This window comes from Onychomys torridus, chromosome 11 (genome assembly GCF_903995425.1).
Source record: "Onychomys torridus chromosome 11, mOncTor1.1, whole genome shotgun sequence".
NCBI classification, from domain to species: Eukaryota; Metazoa; Chordata; class Mammalia; order Rodentia; family Cricetidae; genus Onychomys; species Onychomys torridus.
The window spans coordinates 64,718,862-64,740,368 of NC_050453.1; the positions used below are offsets into that span (position 1 = coordinate 64,718,862).

The following is a 21,507-nucleotide window of genomic DNA, read 5'->3' on the forward strand; positions in this document are numbered from 1 at the left end:
CTTTAGAAGTAAGTTTCTTAATCTACCCTTTTTTCCTATTACATCTATATCATATCCCCTTTTCTTCTTTAGAAAGAGATCACATTTATAATCAACCTGCTTTAAATAAAAATACTGGTTTTGGCCCCATGTTGGGCGCCATTTGTAGTTAGAGTTTTTCTGCCTGGCCCATAGTCAGGACAAATCTCTCTCACCCATAGACGCTCAGAACCAACCAAGTAAACACACAGAAACTTATATTGCTTACAAACTGTATGGCCGTGGCAGGCTTCTTGTTATCTACTTCTTCTATCTTAAATTAACCCATTTCTATTAATCTATACCTTGCCACGTGGCTTGTGGCTTACCCGTGTCTTTACATGTTGCTTCTCATGGCAGTCGCTGGCAGTGTCTCCTCCCCCAGCCTTCCACTTCCCAGAATTCTCTTCTCTCTTGTCCCACCTATACTTCCTGCCTGGCCACTGGCCAAACAGCATTTTATTTATACAGAGCGATATCCACAGCAGCCAGTTGATAAAGTACTTGTAGAATACCTGAGTTCGGGGCTGGAGAGATGGTTCAGTGGTTAAAAGCATTGACTGTTCTTGTTAAGGACCTGGGTTCAATTCCAGCACCCACATGGCAGCTCATAACTGTCTTAACTCCAGTTTTAGAGGAGCTGGCACCTTCACACAGATGTACATGAAGGCAAAACACCAATGCACATGAAATAAATAAAATTAAAAAAAAAAAAAATACCTGAGTTCAGAAACCACTGAAAAATCCAGGCATGGTGGTGTATACAGGAGGATCCCTGGGGCTTACTGATCAACCAACCTATTGTACTAGACAAGATCCAGGGCAATGAGAGACCATTTCTCAAAACAGTGGTAAATGATCTTTCAAGAATGATACCTATGGTTGTCCTCTGACCACCATGGGCATTCTACCTACTCACAAATACAAGAAATTAATTTTCTCTTAAACAGTAGGACATAATCAAGATCTAGATGGCATTCATACTGAACAGATAAGCTGTAAAAGTGAATTTTTTTAAAGCATGTTTATTATTTAGTGTGTTAAAATTGGACTTTATATAGTTAGCAATGTGTGGGAAAGATAAGCTATTGCAAATTATAAAGCTTTTTGTTATATACAAGTGATGGAGCCAATTTTACACAATAGTCTTAACACATGGTACTTAGATTATAATTGTATAACTTTGGCACTAATATACTAAAGAATTAAGCCAGAGCAATTAATAGTAGGTATATTGATAGCTTTGGTTACCTTGTGAGAAATGAACATTCTTGTGACTAAGAGTCGTGGTGATAACTGATGAGTTGGAATTGTCCGGGTATTTGATAAGACAATTTTCTTTTTTTGGTTTTTTTTCGAGGCGGGGGTTTTTCTCTGTGTAGCTTTGTGTCTTTCCTGGAACTCACTTTGGAGACCAGGCTGGCCTCGAACTCACAAAGATTCGCCTGCCTCTGCCTCCAAGTGCTGGGATTAAAGGCACGCGCCACCACTGCCCGGCGATAAGACAGTTTTCTTAAGAACGTTGGTGCACACTCCAGATTAGTTATAGCACTGGTTTGAAGTCTATATCTCTTCTCTCTTTAATAAAGAAAATATAAGGGTCAGGAGGTGGTGTTTCACGCCTTTAATCCCAGCACTCAGGAGGCAGAGCCAGGTGAATCTCTGTGAGTTCAAGGAAAGACACAAAGCTACACAGAGAAACCCTGTCTCGAAAAAAAAAAAAAGAAGAAGAAGAAGAAAGAAAAGAAAAGAAAATATAAGATTGAAATACTGAGTGTTTTGACCCAGCTTCTGTCTCTAGGATAGGGCTTACCTTGTATTGTCTCTATCAGCATACCTCTTTATGATGTTAGCTCAGAGCCCCCACAGCATAGGTCTACTTGTTAGACACTGCCCCCAAGTTAGTGAGAGTCAAATTAGAGGAGAAACTTTTAAAAATAGAATTCATTGGGCTAGGCGTGGTGGCGCACACCTTTAATCCCAGCACTCAGTAGGCAGAGGCAGGTAAATCTCTTGAGTTCAAGGCCAGCCTGGTTTGCACAGTAAGTTGTAGGCCAGCCAGAGCTACACAGTGAGACCCTGTCTCCCAAAAAAATACAATTAAAACATATGTATGTATAAAATTATGCAGTAAATGTGATGGTTGGTCCTTGACATAGAATGACTAGGAAATAAGTGAAGCACATCTCTAGTTAGTCTGTGAGGTGTTTCTAGAAAAGATTGGCTAGGGGGAGATAGCCTCCTGGACTAGGAACCTGGCTGAATAGAAGTGGGAAGTTGTGGGTGGGGCACAGCATAGGCTTCCTTTCTCTAGGCTTCTGGGAGGTGAGCTGCTCTACACCTCCCTGCGTGATAGCCTGAAATGCTGAAACCCACAGCAGAATAAATCCTACCTCCTTTAAGTTGTGTATGTCAAATATTTGTCATAGCCTTGAAAAGTCTGACTCACACAATAAGGAGAAAGAAAACTGTTCCAAAGGAGGAACTTAAAGGTTTGCTTGAGTGCTTTTCCAAGGAATCACCCCATTATTTAAAAGCATGCTGTAAAAACAGAGAAAAAGTTGTAACTGAGTTTCTGGTTTCCAAAGACAATTACTTTTTCTGAATAATTTCAGTAATAAGAAATTTAATAGTTATAAACATGAAACCTTAATGTTATCAGATAGAGCTAACAATCCCACATACTTTTGATGAGGTTTTGGCCTTTTTTTTTTTTTCTTCTTATAAACCTGTCTCACAGCAGTATATTTTATAATTCCTCTCACTGCCATTATGAAGAATGAGCTGCAAAATCACCCGGTGAAGCAACTGTGTGGGGAAATGCGACTACAGGCTTAGTATTTAAAGGAACGGGTGTGTCTAGTGCTCACTGAATTGGCTAGCAGGTATTTGTCAAATAGCTCTATATGCTAAAACCTCCTAAATTGTTCTATCTACCCCATAGAGAAAGTGCTCCTGAGACCCTCAGATATGAGTGTCCTTTTAAATTACATTTTTCTAAAGTAGTGCTTAAGACATTGTCAGTTCTGCTGCTGTGTGACATACACATCCCTAAAAATCCCTCTCCTATGTGAAGTTGTGCAATAAAAATCACAGTTTGTGGATAAGTGAGGTTAATAGCCTAACACTGAGAAACTTAATGGCACATTTAAAGGGCAAGAATTTTACTTTTTAAAGGTAGGTTGAACAATTTCACAAATGTTGGGTGGCAGTAAGTACACAAATAGAAAGCGTGGCAATTTTCTTTGGAAAAATATCTGTAGTTTGCTTGTGAAAAAGCCTCCAAAGCAATGTCGCTTCTGCTGTTGTGAAGGGGTTGTGGAAGCTGCCTGACTTGGGGGGAAAGTGGAACATCAAATCCTAATAACTCAGGTCACAGGATGTCAGCATGTGTGTTCTGAGTGTTCTTCACGGTTGAGGTCACCTGGGCTAGCACTGTGATCACTGGCATCGCGTTTTCATTGATGATGTCTAGCAGAGACAGATAACAAATTACATTGTTCTTAAACAAGTGTTACATCAAAACTGTCTTCTTGAAAACGGCCTTACCAGTTTTCTAACCACTCCTGTATGGGAATAAGGAAAAGAATAGGCGTAGAAGAACTCAGTGGAAATAAGCCCACTGCTCCCCATCATCTTGTCCCTCACCCAGAACTCCCTTATCCCCTGCTGCTTTCTCTTCCTCTTGCCTGGCAGCATCTGTAAGTTCCCATTCTACAGACTCCTAGTGCCTTATCCCACACCGAGACTGAGTGCATGTGTGGGATTATGCTATCATCTGTCCTTGTACCTGACAATGAAAAGTCAAGATTGAAGACTTAGGGACTTCAGATACTTTCATTATTTAGCAGAATTCTTGAGGATCTTTCCTTTTTTCCTTTAAAGCATAATTACACAATGAGTTCTGCAGAATATTCTGGTGGCCTCCTATTAAGATCAAAGCAACACATGACCAGCTTCTAAACTAGTTCTGGGTGTTGTGCTTAAATAAAATGAAAAGCTTACTTATGTTTTTAGCTGACATTAAAAATTTGAGGACCAATGAAGCAGGATGAGATTGAAAAGAATATTTTGTAGCACATTATTTAGGGGAAGCCAGCTGCTTAGGGAGTGGGCCAGCTAATGCTGCCAAAATCTGGTTTAGAAAATAATACCCGCAGAAATATGTGTATGAGGGAAAGGCTGCTTTTAATCCTCACTTCGTTTTCATTCTCTTGTGGGTCAGTTTTTACATATGGCATGTTTGTGGCTGACATGACTGCTGGAGGGGCACCTAAACGCTGTCGGCTCTCTAGGTGTTTACATTTTGAAGATTGCAGCCAAGGACCCTGGACAATAAAACATGTGAACTCTTAAACAGCAAAGTGGGAGAAAGAATGGTATTTATATGTTAATTCTATACAAGCCTACATTTCCCCCTATTCCCATTGGCCTTCTACCAGGTGGAGAAAAGCTAGGACTCCACTATTAAAAATACCAAATCAGATAGTTCCAGCTGGGGTTTCCTAATCACTTAAAAGGCAGAATTCAAGGTCACTTTTAATATCTTAAGTAGATAATGATCTTAGCATTTACTTTAGATATTAAATCTGAGGCTCTTGTCTTTTGCCTTATTGACTAAACTGTATTGCTAATTTTGAGCTTTTGAATTTTTTTCCTTGAAAAGAAACATTGGTGTTTAATGTGGAGGAAAACATGTGTCCTAGGTTCATCCAGTTTATTGATATTCTTACCCAAAAGTGGGCTCACTAATTAGATTCAGTGCCATAGGACGCTTGAGCAGATCATTTTAATCAATCTGTTGGAAAGATCAATTTTCTTGTGACTGCATGAATAGAAAAATGAAGCAACTGCATGAATTACACAGGGAAGTTGACACATCTAACTCCATAGGGATTATAAGACCAGAATCTCAATTGTGCGTTTGAAATGCTTGGGGGGGTCTTTCTATAAATGAAATTTTTCTGGAAGCAGAAGATGTGATTCCTGTACAAGATTGTGCTTCTGTCTTCACTTTACATTGTCACCTCTTTCTTCCTTCCTTCCTTTCTTCCTTCTTTTCTTCCTTCCTTCCTTTCTTTCTTAAAGATTTATTTATTTATTATATATACGGTGTTCAGCACACAAGTATGCCTGCACGCCAGAAGAGGACACCAGATCTCATTACAGATGGTTGTGAGCCACCATGTGGTTGCTGAGACTTGAACTCAGGACCCCTGGAAGAGCAGCCAGTGCTCTTAACCTCTGAGCCATCTCTCCAGCCTATCACCTGACTCTAGCTAAAGAGTTGAACAAGAAGTTAGCTTCCTTTTTTGTCCTGAAAAAATGTTTATAATTCAGTGTCATTTAAAAGTTACAGAGTAATATATATATAATCAAGATATTTTTTCTTTTTTTGGTAAGGTATTCTGGAAGCCTTTCCATACCAACTGTTAGTAGAGGACAGCAGTTAATATAAATACAAGTTTTTGAAGTTTAAGGCTGACCTTAGAGCAGCAGCTTTAAAGGACTGTAACTAATATGGGCAGTAGTTTTATTGTTCGTTTTGTTTGAAGTGGTCTCTCTACCATGTAGCCTTGGCTAGCTTGGAACTTGCTATGTAGATGAGTCTAACTTCAAAACCACAGATCTTCTGGCCTCCACTTTAGTGGGGTTTTTTTGTGTTTTGTTTGTTTGTTTGTTTTGTTTTTGTCTCTTCCCCCCCCCCCCAGCTGAGGACCGCTCTACTACTGAGCTAAATCCCCAACCCCCACTTTAGTAGTTTTTAAAGTTAAAAGTTACTATCATTCTGTGCTTGTTCAACAGCCCTCTTTTTACCCCAAAATTCAGGCAATTTTGATTCTGAAAACAAAACTTATTCTGTACATAAATATGTGTGTGTTTGACTTTATTTTTCTTTGTATTAGTCATTGTGGTTACATGATTTATTGATAGCTGGTGAGTCACAAGTATATTCCTTATTCTCTAATGAGTCACCTAGCTACATACTAGTTTTGTTTATTTTCTTTCCTTTGAGGTATTTCACCTAAAATAGATATTTCACTGGTTGATGGGGATAAAATTTCTGTTTACTACATTAACTGTTAAAGCTGGAAAGTAGAAAAAAAAATAGTACTCAGAAGTCTCACTGACTTAGAACACTTACTTAGCACCTGCTCTGGTTCAGGCATTTGGCTAAGCTTGGGTCAGCAAGGGGAAAGAGATTTCAAAAGTGTGCAAAGACATGTTAGAAGTTCTCTGGTAAGGGTAGATGCTTATCTAAAGTTGAGGCCCAAAAGAAGCCAACTTTGCATTGTTATCCATTGCTGCTCCTTGAGCAGATAGATGTACTTACATGCTTTGACTCTTGGTTAGAGCAAGTTTATCTGCTAGGGAAGAAGTGACTGTATGTGGCTTGTTCAGTTCAGCATTGAAATTTTGGATAATGATGTGCTTTAAAAATTAAGTCTAGCCGAGCGGTGATGGCTCATGCCTTTAATCCCAAGACTTGGAAGGCAGAGGCAGGAAGATCTCTGTGAATTCGAGGACAGTTAGAGCAACACAGAGTAACCCTGTCTCAAAAAACCCAAAAGTCTAGAGGGCCTGGATAGATGGCTCAGCAATTTAGGGAACTGGATATTTTTTGCCAAGAACTGGGTTTGATTTCCAACACCATTTGTGACTCCAGTTGTAGGGATCTGACACCCTCTTCTGGTCTTCATGAGCACTGAGCACACACATGATATGCAGCCAAAAACACCCATGTACACAGCAATAAATACATAAATAATTTGTTTTAATAAAGTCTAGGGCTAAGAAGGCTTCCTAGTGAATAAAACAGTACATACAAGCTTGAGGACATGAATTTGAATCACAGATAAATTAGAAGGCAAGAACAGAGACTCTTATTCTCTGACCTCATGAGCACTGTGGTAAGCACATGCACACACAAAATTAAGTCTAAAATCTGGTGTTGGAAACTCCCAGCTAGTGACTCACCATTTCATACAAAGGGTTGGGGATTTAGCTCAGTGGTAGAGCGCTTGCAAGGCCCTGGGTTCTGTCCTCAGCCCCCCCCCCCCTTCAAAAAAAAAGATTCATACAAACTGTATCAGTGCTATTGAAGAAGGTAATGATTCTTGGACATTGGAAAACTCTTAGGTGGGCCATTACTTGAGTATCTGCCACATAAGGTTTAGAGAAATATTACAGCCCATAAGGTCTTACAAATGAAAGTTTCAGGGCCATGGTGGTGCACACCTTTAATCCCAACACTTGGGAAGCAGAGGCAGGTGGATCTCTGTGAGTTTGTCGATAGCCAGGGCTGTTATACAGAGAAACCCTGTCTCAAAAAAAAAGAAAAAAAAAAAGGAAGTGTATTGTTTGCAAATGTGCCGAAGATGCACTCAGATACTTACATTTAGTGCTAATTTTTTAGTCAGTAACAAGGAATCTTTGGTTTATTTGTGGCTAGCTGCATGGTATTTAATTCTCTTAGAGTCTGTTTTGTTTTTTCATTTTTAGATGATAATGCCTACTGTCTCAGTACTTGGAAAGTTTAAATGGAATGCTGTATGCATGTCTAAAGCACTTCACACACAACTGGGACGGAAAAGGAAGTGGCTGAGTGATAATGGGAGCAATGCTTTAGAGATTTGCATCCTAAGATTACTTTTAGGAGCTACAAAATAAAAGTGTGTTAAGCTTCTTCAGCATTTAAAATATAGATAAATTCAACCAAGTACCATGGAATGGTGGCATAAAATTTATAAAACATTCCATTTAAAAATTTATTTTATTTGTATGAGTGTTTTGCTTGCATGCTTGTAAGTGCACAGCCTGTGTGCCAGATAATTATGGGGGACAGAGAGAGTGGTAAGTCCCTTGAACTATGAGCCACCAGGTGAACGTGGCTCCTCTGCAAGAGCAACAAGTTTTCTTAACTGTTTTAAATTTTTTATTTAAGAAATAGCTTAAAGTCCAGGAATATAGCTCAGTAATAAGTAGAACACTTCCCTAGCATGAGTAGTAAAGCAAAATCTTGAGAGGGAAGTGGGGTGGGGGGTAACACCTTTAATCCCAGCATAGTCAGAGTTTCAATGTAGTCACGGCTTAAGTTTATTATGCGTACAAGGTTGAGTTCATTATCACCAGGAAAATTTTCACCAAATTACATTGCTTAATTCTGCCTAAAAAACTAGTCGGGGAAGGGCTGGAGAGACAACAGTCCAAAACAAAACCAAAATCATTATAGAAAGCTTTTATAAGCTATAAAGAATGATCCTTTTTTGTTGTTGTTTTTTGTTTTGGTTTGGTTTTTGTTTGTTTTTTTGGTGTTTTCCCGGATCTCGTTCTGTAAACCAGGCTGGCCTCGAACTTACAGAGATCCTCCTGGCTCTGCCTCCCAAGCACTGGAATTAGCGGCGTAAGCCACCACCACCTGGCACCTTTCTGCAGTTTTAATCTATGGAAACTGTTGGTCATAACTAAAGTTTTAAATTGGTGGTTGGTAGTTCCTAATAAAGGGCATGAAATCTGTTTTGCCTATTCCTTAAGAATATCTCGATGTCAGGATTGTACTAACTTACCTTATTTGCTGAGTGACTAATTATTTGGAGTCAAAAGAGTGGTTGAATAATGAAAGAGGCATGGAAAACAATACAATGACAGTGTTTCGCCATTAAGAATAAAAACAGCTGACTTAGCTCTTGAGGAGATCTGTTTCATTTACTTCATCCATTTCTCCTGTACTAAACAGCTCCTGGGAGTTCCTCTGCTTTCTATCAGGGATTATTTTTCACTGCGCATCCTATGTAAAATTCAAGCTTTCTAGTTATCTGGTAGATAAAACTCTTTTTAGAGACATGTTTGTTTTCAAACGTGGAATTGAAAGCTTCCTAGTCCAGTGTCTTTCTGGTGGCAGACTGTCATGTACACTGTCTTTACATGTAAGTCAGTAAAAAAAAAAAAAAAAAAAAAAAAAACATAGTTTGACTGGAGTTGGGTATAGTGGCATACCTCTGTAATCTCAGATGGAGGTGGAAGTGTGGTGGTATTGTGTTCCCCAAAATATTGTGCACCCTAATAAACTTATCTGGGGTCAGAGAAGAGAACAGCCACTAGATACAGAGGCTAAAAAATGGTGGCACTCACACCTTTAATCCTAGCATTCCAGAGGCAGAAATCCCTCTGGATCTCTGTGAGTTCAAGGCCACATTGGAAACAGCCAGGCATGATGACACATGCCTTTAATCCCAGAAAGTGAGCCTTTAATCCCAGGAAGTGATGTCAGAAAGCAGAAAGGTATATAAGATGTGAAAACCAGGAACTAGAAGCATTTGGCTGGTTAAGCTTTTAGGCTTTTGAGTAGCAGTTCAGCTGAGATTCATTCTGGATAAGGACTCTGAGGCTTCCAGTCTGAGGAAACAGGATCAACTGAGGAACTGGCAAGGTGAGGTAGCTGTGGCTTATTGTGCTTCTCTAATCTTCCAGCATTCACCCCAATAACGGCCTCAGGTTTGATTTTATTAATAAGAACTTTTAAGATTCCTGCTACAGTGGAAGGATAAGGAGTTTAAGGCAAGCCCAGGCTACATAATGAATTAAAAACCAGCCCCGGCTTTGTGAACCTGCCTCAACCTCCCCTCCCCCAAAATTGTATTGGCAGTATAACTACTGTTATACTTACTGTGTTGACGTAAGTGTACATGCACACACACAACTACACAGAAAAATCTAAGCTTTTTACAGGTTCTGCTCACAGGGTTTAGAGCTAGTCCTTTGTTATATTGCATTTGTTGTTGTTTTTGAAGGGTTTTTTTTTTGTTGTTAATTCATTCATTTCTGCAAATAGGAGTAGGTAAAGGCCTAAATTTAGATATATAAAGATAGTAGAAATGGATTATCCAAAATTTAAAGAACATCTGGTACTAATAAGGAAGAAAGAAGACAAAATGTTTGTGTGTTTTCATTAAATTTCCAGCCAGTACTAAGCAGAGAATCTCTGCCCACATTCCACTGTCTTTCTGGAAGGAAACAAGTGTGAACCTCACTTGTCAAGAGTAGAGATCTTGAGGGGATGATGATATTTCTCAGTTGTTAAGAGGACCTGGGTTCAGTTCCTGCAACACACATGGCATTTACAACTATCTGTAACTCCAGTTCCAGGAGATCTGACGCCTTTTCTGGTATCCTCAGGCATCAGACATGCACATGGTACACATACATGCATACATACAGGTAAAACACTCATACACACAGATGAATCTTTAAAAATAAATACAAAAGGAAGAAATTGGGCCAGCGAGGTGATCTGGCCGGGAAAGGTACTTGCTGCCAAGCCTGACAACCAGTTTTATCCTTTGGACCCATGTGTTCAAATGGAAACTGATTCCCCAAGTTGTCACCAACTTCCACACTCATGCTGTGGTATATGCTGAGTTCTTGCTATGACTCCAGGGACTTGGCGTGACTAAGGAAGTGAGAGGGTGAAGGAAAGACAAGCACAGGAACTAGACTCTCCTGGGGGAGAAACATCAGCACCCTGATAGTTCAACATGTTTATAGAGGTAAACAGAGGCAGGTGATTGCATACAGTTGAATCAAGAAAGCAGGGTTTAGGGCATATAGCTGAACCGAGGAGACAGGTGTAGCTACTGCTAGTAGAAGTCTCTGTGGGGAGAAGTCTTCACGCAGTAACTATCTAGGGGGAGTAAGCTGTGGTGAACCTTTTCTACGGATCAGAAGAAGGCCTTGCTATTTTCTCATGAGGATGAGGCTTTGGGCTCCTTCCCATGGCTGTGTCCATGTCAACAAACACACATTCAGGCTTCCGACAGGTTTCCGCGTGCGCGGGCATACACACACACACACACACACACACACACACACACAAACGTAGGCAGACAAAGTAAGTCAGTGTGATTTTTGTTAAGCAGTGTTAATAGGCATGGTGTTACATACCCGTAATCCTAGCACTCAAGATGCAGAAGTAGGGAGGTCTTTGAGTTCAAGGCCAGTGGGGGCTACATAGTAAGTTTTAGGCCATCCAGGTCTACTGATGAAACCCTATCTCAAAAAAAAAAAAAGTGGGGGTGGACCAGGAAGTGTGATCAGAGTGCCTGATGTGAAATTCCCAAATAGTCAATACAAATACTATGTTTGGGAGAAAGGTGATATTTAACTTTGGCTTTGAAGAAGGCTGTCTGCTAACAGAAGGTCCAGAGGACTGTCAAGGCCTCTACATGGGAGACAGGGAGTAAACCAAAGCACCATGAGCTTAGGGTCCGTAGGAAAAGAGGAGCTATGGTTGGGTAGGGTTGGTTATCACTGTACTGTATTCATCAGTGAGGAGAAAACGTTCTTCCTGGAGACCTGGGAAACAAGCCCTTAATCATCTATCTGTTCAGGCAGCAGGTTGACCCATGCATACAGATGAGGCACAAATTGTGATTTTTCTTTAGCTAGATATTCAGTGATGGCTGTGGTACAGGATACTCAAGAGCGCAGGGCTATATGTAACTATTAATTATTTTTAAAAAGGTAGTTGGTGACAGAATCCTAAGTAGTACAGTCTAGGCCTTCATCACTGAGCAGATGGCTTTGTAGCTCACTGTGGTGAGCACTGTGCGGTTTCTAGGGTATCTAATAACACCACAACTACTGAAGATGCAATTCTGTATCAGAATGAAGGCAACTTTTACATGAATCTTAGTCATTTTCACCAAATACATTGTCACATTGCATCATAGAAGAAATGCAAAACAAAAATCAAACAAACCTAGTTATTTTGTTTGGGAATCATCATTTCAAATTATACCTTTTCTTGGCTATATGTAAAATAACCAGAAAATGATTGGGTATTTAATAGACCATGTAATAAAATTCTGTTTCAGAATTTAAGTGCCTAAAGTTCACAACTCGGGCTTGTTGACAGCCAGGAGATGTAGTGATTTGAAATTTGTCTTATATTTATGTGTCACGCATGCATTCCTTAAGTGGGAGTGCAGGACTAGTTATTAGTCATAACAAGGGACAAGGTGAACACAGAAACTTTCAGGCAATGATGTTGTAATTGCATAGTAGTACTTGGAAAACTTTTCAGTTGACCTTCTTCTATTATTTAATTCCCTTACATAACAGTAATTGCATTTATTGAAGCCAGTGTTTCTTACTAAAGGAAATGCTGATCTTAGTGATCTCAAGTGTAAGAGGAAAGGGTTCTTCAGTAATTCAGAGACTTTACTACTTTTTACAATTCACTTGGTCCTATTGCCTTTTATGTCCCAAGTATCTTATAAATTGTTACTAAACTGTGGCATCTTGAAAAAAAAAAAGTCATCTCATAAGGTAGTCTATGTAATAGTTTGTTTTAAATAGGTTGAAGAGGCTGGCTTTATCAAAAGTGTTTCCTGTATTAAAGAACAGTTTGAGGGCTGGCGAGATGGCTCAGAGGTTAAGAACACTGGCTGCTCTTCCAGAGGTCCTGAGTTCAATTCCCAGCAACCACATGGTGGCTCACAACCATCTGTAATAAGGTCTGGTGCCCTCTTCTGGTCATACATGCTGTATACATAATTAATAAATAAATCTTAAAAAAAAAACAGTTTGACATATTTTGCTGCTTTAATACCAAATGAATTCTGACACCTAATGAGATTATTATTAAGGATCTTTTTTTTCTCTTGACAGCATCAACAAAGAAAGTATTATTGATGTGGAAGGCATTGTGAGAAAAGTAAATCAGAAAATTGGAAGCTGTACACAGCAAGATGTTGAATTACATGTCCAGAAGGTAACTCATTTTATAATACAATGTCGTGAGGACTGGAGATGCAGCCTAGTATGCATGGTACCCTGGATTTGATCCCCAGCACCACAAGAAAAGAGTGAGAGAGAGAGAGAGAGAGAGGTTTTTAGACCATTTTATATCAAATCTGTATGTTCTTAATAATTGATGTAGCTGGGCATAGTGGCACACACCTAATCCCAGCACTTGGGAGGCAGAAGTAGACAGATCTTTGAGTTTGAGGTCAGCTTGATCTATATAATAAAATAAAACAGTGACAAATTGTAGAATTCTGAAATTTATGTTAATTATTGAATCAGTTTGTGCTGTGGGATCCACTAAGGAGAGTACCAACTCCTGGCCTCCACTCATCCAGTGGTATGAACATATATGCTCATATGTGTGTACACATTTATATAAATAAATAATGTTTGTTTAAGTGGTTTTCAAGACAATGGTTAGTTTCTTCCCTCCTTCAACCTTGAAGCATCTGAAGCCAGAAAGAGTACATACACAGAGACCCCTTCCACAAAAGGGAGTGGTAGAGTACTTTGTAACATGCATAAGAAAGACAGGCTGGTAGATTCAAAGAGATGAGCACATCTCTACCTACTGATTTGGGAATGAAGCGTTAAATTTAATAGGAGGTAATTGTTGTGGAACTCTGAGATCTGGAAAATCTTGTAGTTATGCTGAGCTGGCCTGACCTGACACATTACTTTGTTCTTTGTTGAGTCTACTAAAGAAGTCCATTTATATTGACAAAAAAGAATTTGTCTTTTCATCCTGACATGGTTTTCAGTACCGCCGCCGCCGCCACCACCCAGTGACTGTCCCTTACTCTTACATATTCCACAAACAATTACTATTTATGTATGAATACTATGTGAACTTGAACCCTATGAAGGAGAGGGTGAATTTCCACTATTTATGAAAGTCAAGCTTGTATTATCTAAAGGAAGTCTAAAGCTCTATGTAGGGAGCCATGATAGATAACTCTACCTTTGAGTGACTAGAGCAAAGCCTTTGACACTTCTGAATGCCAAGTGTAGTCTACAGGCTAGGAGAATACAGGTGCCTTTCCTGACTTAACTACGCAGAAGTAATCCCCTTTGTGATTCACCAGGCTTAGTGATTTCATGGTGCAAGTGGTAAGGTGATTGTATATATGTATGTATGTATGTCTTTTGAGACAGGTTTCTCTGTGTAGCTTTGTGCCTTTCCTGGAACTCACTCTGTAGCCCAGGCTGGCCTTGAACTCACAGAGATCCGCCTGCCACTGCCTCCCGAGTGCTGGGATGCACCACCACCTCCCGGCAGTAATATGTTTTTAAGGTGTTGGGATGCACCACCACCTCCTGGCAGTAATATGTTTTTAAGGTGTTCAGAAAACCCTTCCTTAGTCATGAACTCAATGATTTTTTTATCACTAAAATGTGAAATTAGCTTGTTGTGAGTATTGAGGGACTTTGACAACATTAAAGAACATCTCTGTGGCTCCTGACCAGAACAGCAGGAAATGAGATGTGATATTTGACAACAAAGAATAAAGAAAGGAAGATGGGTGTAGCCTAGTTGGGTCATGGTGGTAGCAGTGGCTGAATACTGTTAATAATAGCAACACCTATGTTAATGCTTTGGTTCTTGTGGCATACCCCATTTTAATTGAAGCTTTGAGATTGATTTCCCTAATCACAGCTTTTGTTGATTCAGCTAGGCCTTGTTTATTACATTGGTGTATACCTAGGGCTTATAAAGTATTTGTGTTATCTAAGTTGACTTCAAACAATCCATATAGCCAACAATATTATCCCTGTTAGGTAGATTAAAAATGGTTATCATCTTATTTTATTTCGCCAAATGGTTTCAGTTAAAGATGTATGCAAACATCGTTCCATGTAGATTGTCTTTTAAGCAGATGATAACAGGTTTTGTTTACTTCTTAATATTTTTGGCAATTTCTCATTTTCAGATTTATGTGATCAGTTTGGCTGAACCTCGCCTGCCCTTGCAGCTGGACGACGCCATTCGGCCTGAAGTGGAAGGTGAAGAGGTAATGTTTATGTCACATGTGCTTGCTCTGAGTAGTTTGTCACATTGGAAATCCAGTGCTCTCCTTGCATTAAGTGTACCAATAGATTGATTGAAGTGAGAAAGAAAAATATTGTAATAAAAACAGATATTTAGCTCTGCATGGTGGAGCACACCGTTAATCCCAGGCAGAGGCAGCTGTATCTCTGAATTTGAGGCTAACCTATTCTATACAACGAGTTCCAAAGCAGCCAGATCTACACAAGGAAAGCCTGTCTTGAAACCCACCCCTCAACAAAAGAGAGAGAGAGATTTGACTTCAGGGACTCCTTGAAAGTCTTCGTCAGGAGGGCATTGGTGGTCCATACAGCACACTTTAAAACTGCTGCTCTGTGTTATTCCTCCTGTTAGGTGTTAGCAAAACTTGGAGGTTAAGTCCAGGATGTACTGAGTTCAATTGGGGAATTCTGGTACCCCAGTAATAAGCAAGTTTGGAGAAGGGAAAGAAGGCAGCCACATTTCTATTCCTTCTCATTTTACCATCTCCTTTTGTCTTTGTTGTTGTTGTTGAGTGAGTGTGGGGGCCTGCATGTGTGTATGTGGATGCAGAAGTTGATAGTGGGTGTCTCCTCAATCCCTCATACTGAAGCAGAGCGTCTGACTTTGAACCTAGAGCTCACTGACTGAGCTCCTCTAGCCTGCTCCAGTGTTCACCTTTATAACATGCTTTACCCACGGAGCCATCTCTAGTCTGAGTCTCTCCCCTTCACCCCCTTCTGTCTCTTGTTGGTGTGGGGCGGGGGTGTTTGAGAGAGTCTCACTATGTAGCTTTGGCTAGCCTTAGACTCACAGAAATCCCCCTGCCTCTGCTTCCCAAGTGCTGGCATTAAAGGTGTACCTTACCATCCCCAGCATCATCTCTGCCTCTACCTATAACTTTTCCCTGTCTTTCCTCTTACTCTGTTCATTATCTTGACATCCTGATTTCCATGTACAATATTAACATACACACCTCTCACTAAAAGAAAGCATTGCTTCTGAGAATAGGGTGTATGGTGTGCAAGTTTGTGCTGCAAAATACTGGTAAAATATCTTTTTCTCAGCTGGGCATGGTGGCACACACCTTTAATCACAATACTTGGGAGGCAGAAGCAGGTAGATCTCTGTGATTTGAGGCCAGCCGGGTCTACAGAGTGAAATTCCAAGACAGCTACACAGAGAAACCCTATCTCAGGGGGAAAAAAATCCTTTCCTCATCCCCCCCCCCTTTTTTTTGTCTTTTAGGAAGGAAGAGCTACTGTTAACCAGGATACAAGATTAGACAACAGAGTCATTGATCTTAGGGTATGCCAACACTGAGATGGGTGGGGATACCATAAAGCTAATTGCCACTTGCCTGTGTATAAATATCATGATACAAGACATAGTGTATCTCTCTGACTGACCCTTCCCTCAGAAAGCTGCCAGGAACAGGAGCAGGTGAGTACTCGTTCGCAGGATACTGACTTGCTTTGTTTGAAGATGACAGATGATTATAATGCCAATGTCTGGGTGGCTTCCAGGTGATGTCTGTTTTGTACAGGCATAGTCAAGTAAAAATGCAATCATAACTACAAGATGTAAAAGAAATGGCATACAATTTAGTGCACCCAGGTAGAGACAGGAGTTGTTTGGAAGAAGTCCCTGTCATGGTTCATACTGTCATCTCATGGGACTTCTCTTTCCCTTTTGGTTTGGTTGCAAGTGGAATAATTGAGTGTTTCATCACTGATTTGTCATCTTGCTTTCTTAATATTTGACCACATCTTCCTCCTCAAGTGTTCTGTCTCATGCTCAGGTTCTTCCTGACTTTGATTCTTCTGCAAGTGAGTGTCCCCTGGTAGTACACTTAGCGCTCCTTCTGACTGTTGGCTTTCTGTCCCTTTTTTTTTTTAACCTCCATTTTAATTTATGTTGAAAAAAACTAGTCTCTTGGTACTGCCTAGAAACTATTTGTTAATGGCTTATACTACAATTTGGCCCAGAAAAAAATTTGTTTGTGGTGGTGGTGGTGTAATTTAAATGCATTGCAACCATTGAATAATGGGAGTTTTGCTAAGTGCCATGGCACAGACCTGTGATCCCAGCTATTTGGGAGGCTGAGACAGGATCACTGAAACCCAGGATTTGGCCAAACTTGGTTGTGCGCACAGTAATCCCCAACATTCAAGGAGCTGAGACAGGAAAGTTCAATGTCAGCTTGGATTACATAGGCAATTAGAAGTCAGCTTTAGCTACAGTAATGAGACTCTATCTCAAAAACAAAAGAAAAAGCAGTTGGCGGCCAGTTGGAAGGAAAACAAGGATGGAAAGGTTTTCATGTTAATAGCCAGATGACTTTTCTTGAAAAGTTAGAGATCTTAGCAGTACTGGGCATATGTTGGCTAAAGTACTAGGTAGGGTATATGTCCTTTGTGTTATCCTATACCACCAGGAAGTATTGTACATTTATTTTATTCATGTTGTTTATATGATCCTTATAAACACTTTTTTTCCATGTGTTAGTGGTTTGAATATGTGCATATTCCCATGTATGGAGGTACATACATAAAGTGTGTGTGTGTGTATGCGCGCGTGCACGTACATACATGCATCTTTGTGTTGGGGCCCAAGGTGGTTGCCAAGGTCTTTTTCCACTTTATATATTGAGGCAGGGTCTCTTACTTAACCCAGAATTCACTGTTTGGGGCTAGTCTGCCTAACCAGCTTGTTCCAGGAGTCCCCTGTCAGTACCTCCATAGTACTGGGATTATAAGCAGATCACCACACCCACTTGCCTTTTTATGTGGGAACTAGAGATCCACACCCTTGTCCTCATATTTGCTGGACCATCTTAGGTATTTTGTGGAGGGTCGGGAAGGCAGGCATGTGCCATGGTGCACATGAGGCAGTCAGAGGACAACTTGTAGGAGTTGGTTCTCTTACGCCATGTGGGTTCCGGGGCTCAAACTCACATCATCAGGCTTAGCAGCAAGCATCTCTTCTGATTGAGCCATCTCACCAGCCCCTTTTATGTATTTTTGTGAGACAAGACCTCATGTATTTAAGCTGATTTCGAAGTGTCTGTGTAGTTGAAGAAGACTTGAGCTTCTGATCCTGTTGCTGTTACTGCTTCTCAAGTTCTGATGGTCTAGGTATATACTGTCTCATCCAGTGGTCCTGGGGATTGAAGCTGGGGCCTCATACATGCTGTGTGAGCACTTTGCTCACTTGGCTAGATCCCTAGCCTAATGTGTTCCACTTTTTAAATAGTTCAACTTCATGCCCAGTGGTGGTAACACAGGCCCTTAAACCCCAAAGCAGGGGAGTCTCTGAATTCAACCAGGACAGCCAGGGCTACTCAGAGAAACCCTGTCTTGAAAAACCAAAGTAAATAACTGAAAAAATGGCTTGACTTGTAGGTGACCTGGCACCCAGGGAGGCAGGACTGCACTAAGACCTCATCAAAGGTCTTAGCTCCTAAAACACCTAAGTTCTGTGTAGCAGGACTGCACTAAGACCTCATCAAAGGTCTTAGCTCCTAAAACACCTAAGTTCTGTGTAGCAGGCAACTGCACTAAGACCTCATCAAAGGTCTTAGCTCCTAAAGCACCTAAGTTCTGTGTAGCAGGCAACTGCACTAAGACCTCATCAAAGGTCTTAGCTCCTAAAGCACCTAAGTTCTGTGTAGCAGGCAACTGCTCTGTGTCCCTGTGTTTGTCTGAATGGAATTGGTAATAGGAGCAAAAAGCTTTAGTATAGTGGTCAATTTAGAAAAAATAGATGGTGGGCTGGAGAGATGGCCCAACGGATGAGAGTGCTGACTGCTCTTCCAGAGGCCCCATTCCGTCCCAGCACCCATGCACATAAAACAGTAGTTCTTCAAAAAGAAACAGACTGTAGTGTTAATATAGTCTTCATTAGCAAAGCTGTTAGGTAAAGAATGTATCCCCAATAGGAAAAGTAAGGATTTACTATCTTGATGACGTTCATCTGTACCCAAGAATAGGGAGAAATCACAGAGTGATTCTGATTTAAGTGCAACCCTTCCAAAAAGTCTGCCCAGTAGCCCCGTCCTTAGAGGGAAGAGTGACTGCCACAGTGCTCCTTCGAAGGAGGGTGAGTGCTCTCACAGAAAAAGAGGAAGGTAAGGTCATTGAACTCAGACGTTTCCGAGAATACAAATGACTTTAACATTTTAACATTCTTGGGGCCATCAAGATGGCTCAGTGGTATAGGTATCTGCCACCAAGCATGGGGACCTGAGATTAGTCTCAGGACTAATAAAATAATGACTCAGAAGCTTATATTAATTAACACTGCTGGGCCATTAGCTCAGGCCTACCATTGTCTAGCTCTTACAATTAAACTCAGTCCATTTCTGTTCATCTGTATGTTGCCACGTGTTCCATGGCTTTACCTGTGTGCCATTACATGCTATTCCCTAGGCTGGCGTCTCCTGATTCAACCTTCCTTTTCCCAGAATTCTCCTTGTCTGCTTACCCCACCTATATATACTCCCTGCCTGGCTACTGACCAGTCAGTGTTTTATTAAACCAGTGTACAAAAGCATTATTCCACAGTACCTGCCTTCCCATACACATACAGAATAAATAAATGGGGAGATGCTCAGTCGGCAAGAACCATTCTTCAACTGGTTTCCCAGCACCCCATGACAGCTTCCAACTGTCTGTAACTCCAATTCCAAGGGATCCAACATGCCCCTGTTGTCCTCTGTGGGCACTGCAACCACATGATACACAGACATACATGCAGGCAAAACATCCATACACACACATTTTTAATTTAAAAAGTAAATAAATGCCTTTTAAAGTGGGGGGGCCGGAAAGGGTGCTTGCTCTCTTGCCAGGTCCAGGTTTGTTCCCAAGCACGCATGGAAGCTCAAGTGTCTGCAGCTCCAGTTTCAGGGGATCCAATAATGGCGTGCTCCGAGGGCAATGGGCATGCACATGGTGCACAAATATACACGTAGACACAACCATGGAACCCTGAAACACTCAGACAACAGTTAGACAGTTGGTAATCAAGTGTCTGTGTCTGCTCATTGTCTACTTCAAGACTTCTTTTTCAAGTAGAAAATGAAAATCTGTATTTCTAATGAATTTTTACACCCTTGTAATACAAAAGGTTGCCTTGGCAGTATAGTTTGCATGCCAGCATATTGGAATTGATGACATTTTGGCTTTACAGTGTTTTTCTAAAACGAGGTATACAGTAGTTTCTGGGTGTTAAACAAATGCATGTTTTATGTTTTAATACTTAGATGTATAACTTGCAAATTAAATTCATGTGTTTATGAATGCTGCTGCTAAGGACGCACTATTTAAGGTATGATTTCAAGGGAAATAATGGTAATACAAGTGGAACCCACCATGACAGAATGAGTAGAGGCAGAAACAAATTGAAGTAATGCTGGTCTGTGAGCAGCAAACAACGTTGGGAGTGCTGTGAGAATCACAGATGGGAGATTGCCACAGCCAGTGGCATTTTTGACAAAGATGTGGATGATCCAAGGCAGTCCGGGCAGTTTCGTGGGTGTGGTAATTGTTGGCCTGATTCAGTTCTGTAGGCGCTCGACACTGTTGTGTTGCACACCACCCACTTTGAGACTGCAGCACCGACGTCTTACCCGGCAGTGCCTGCATGCTGGAGAGTCTTGCCTGGGATTTGACCTAGCACTGCCAGAGTTTCCTTACTGTAGGAATATAATTGCAGTTTTGCCGTGATTCCAGTTTTTTATTACAGAGGTTGCTTGTTCTTGATTATAAAATCTACATCAACCTGGTTGTAAAAAAAAAAAAAAAATAGTACATTTGGAATGAAGAGGTATAGTTTTACATATAACTTTCTATCCAGTTTTCTATGACAGATGAATGTCTTTTGTATGCAATGCATAAAACTGGAAATATTTTGAAGTCTTTTAAGATTTAGGAATGTGTGTGTATACATACTCTGAGATACCCTGGAGAATGGGACCCAAGTCTAAATATGAAGTTCATTTATTTATTTATTTTGTTTGTTTGTTTGTTTGTTTGTTTTGGTTTTTCGAGACAGGGTTTCTCTGTGTAGCTTTGCATCTTTCCTGGAACTCACTCTGTAGCCCAGGCTGGCCTCGAACTCACAGAGATCCACCTGGCTCTGCCTCCCAAGTACTGGGATTAAAGGCGTGTGCCACCACTGCCCGACCAAAAGAATAGTTTGGATTTTTTTTTTTTTTTTTTTTTTAAGCTGAGGATCAAACCCAGGGCCTTGCTCTTGCTAGGCAAGCGCTCTACCACTGAGCTAAATCCCCAACCTGAAAATAATTAAGTAGAGTCTTGCTTTTTCCCCCTTTTATTTTTACCTCGTCTGATAACTACTGAGTTATCTCCAGCCCCTAAAATTGGTCCATATTTTAAAAGAGTTGACAGAAAATAAGCTCTTTGGTTCTTTTAAATATTCTTAGTCTACCTAGAATGACTCTATTTGACCAAAAGACAAAATCTTTCTGTTGCTTAGCTTTTAGTTACCCCACATTGTCCTCTAATGTCACGGGGATGCTTTGTGAAGGAGGAGCAGATGCTGAAGCATGATTCTGCAGTAGACTAGAAGTTTCTCGGGCTCTGGGTTAGTCTGCTGAGTACAGTTCCTCTGAGGACAGTGTTTTCCTCGAG

General features: G+C 40.6%; 1 protein-coding gene across 1 annotated transcript in view; it reads left to right on the forward strand.

The window, feature by feature from the left end:
* Window positions 1-21,507, forward strand: part of Dars1 (aspartyl-tRNA synthetase 1) — a 57,993-nt gene that overhangs the window by 17,253 nt on the left and 19,233 nt on the right. Inside the window, exons 5-7 of the mRNA XM_036202693.1 lie at window positions 12,688-12,790; window positions 14,757-14,837; window positions 16,100-16,159. Of these exons, the coding sequence (XP_036058586.1) occupies window positions 12,688-12,790; window positions 14,757-14,837; window positions 16,100-16,159 (244 nt within the window). The remainder of the gene's footprint in view (window positions 1-12,687; window positions 12,791-14,756; window positions 14,838-16,099; window positions 16,160-21,507) is intronic.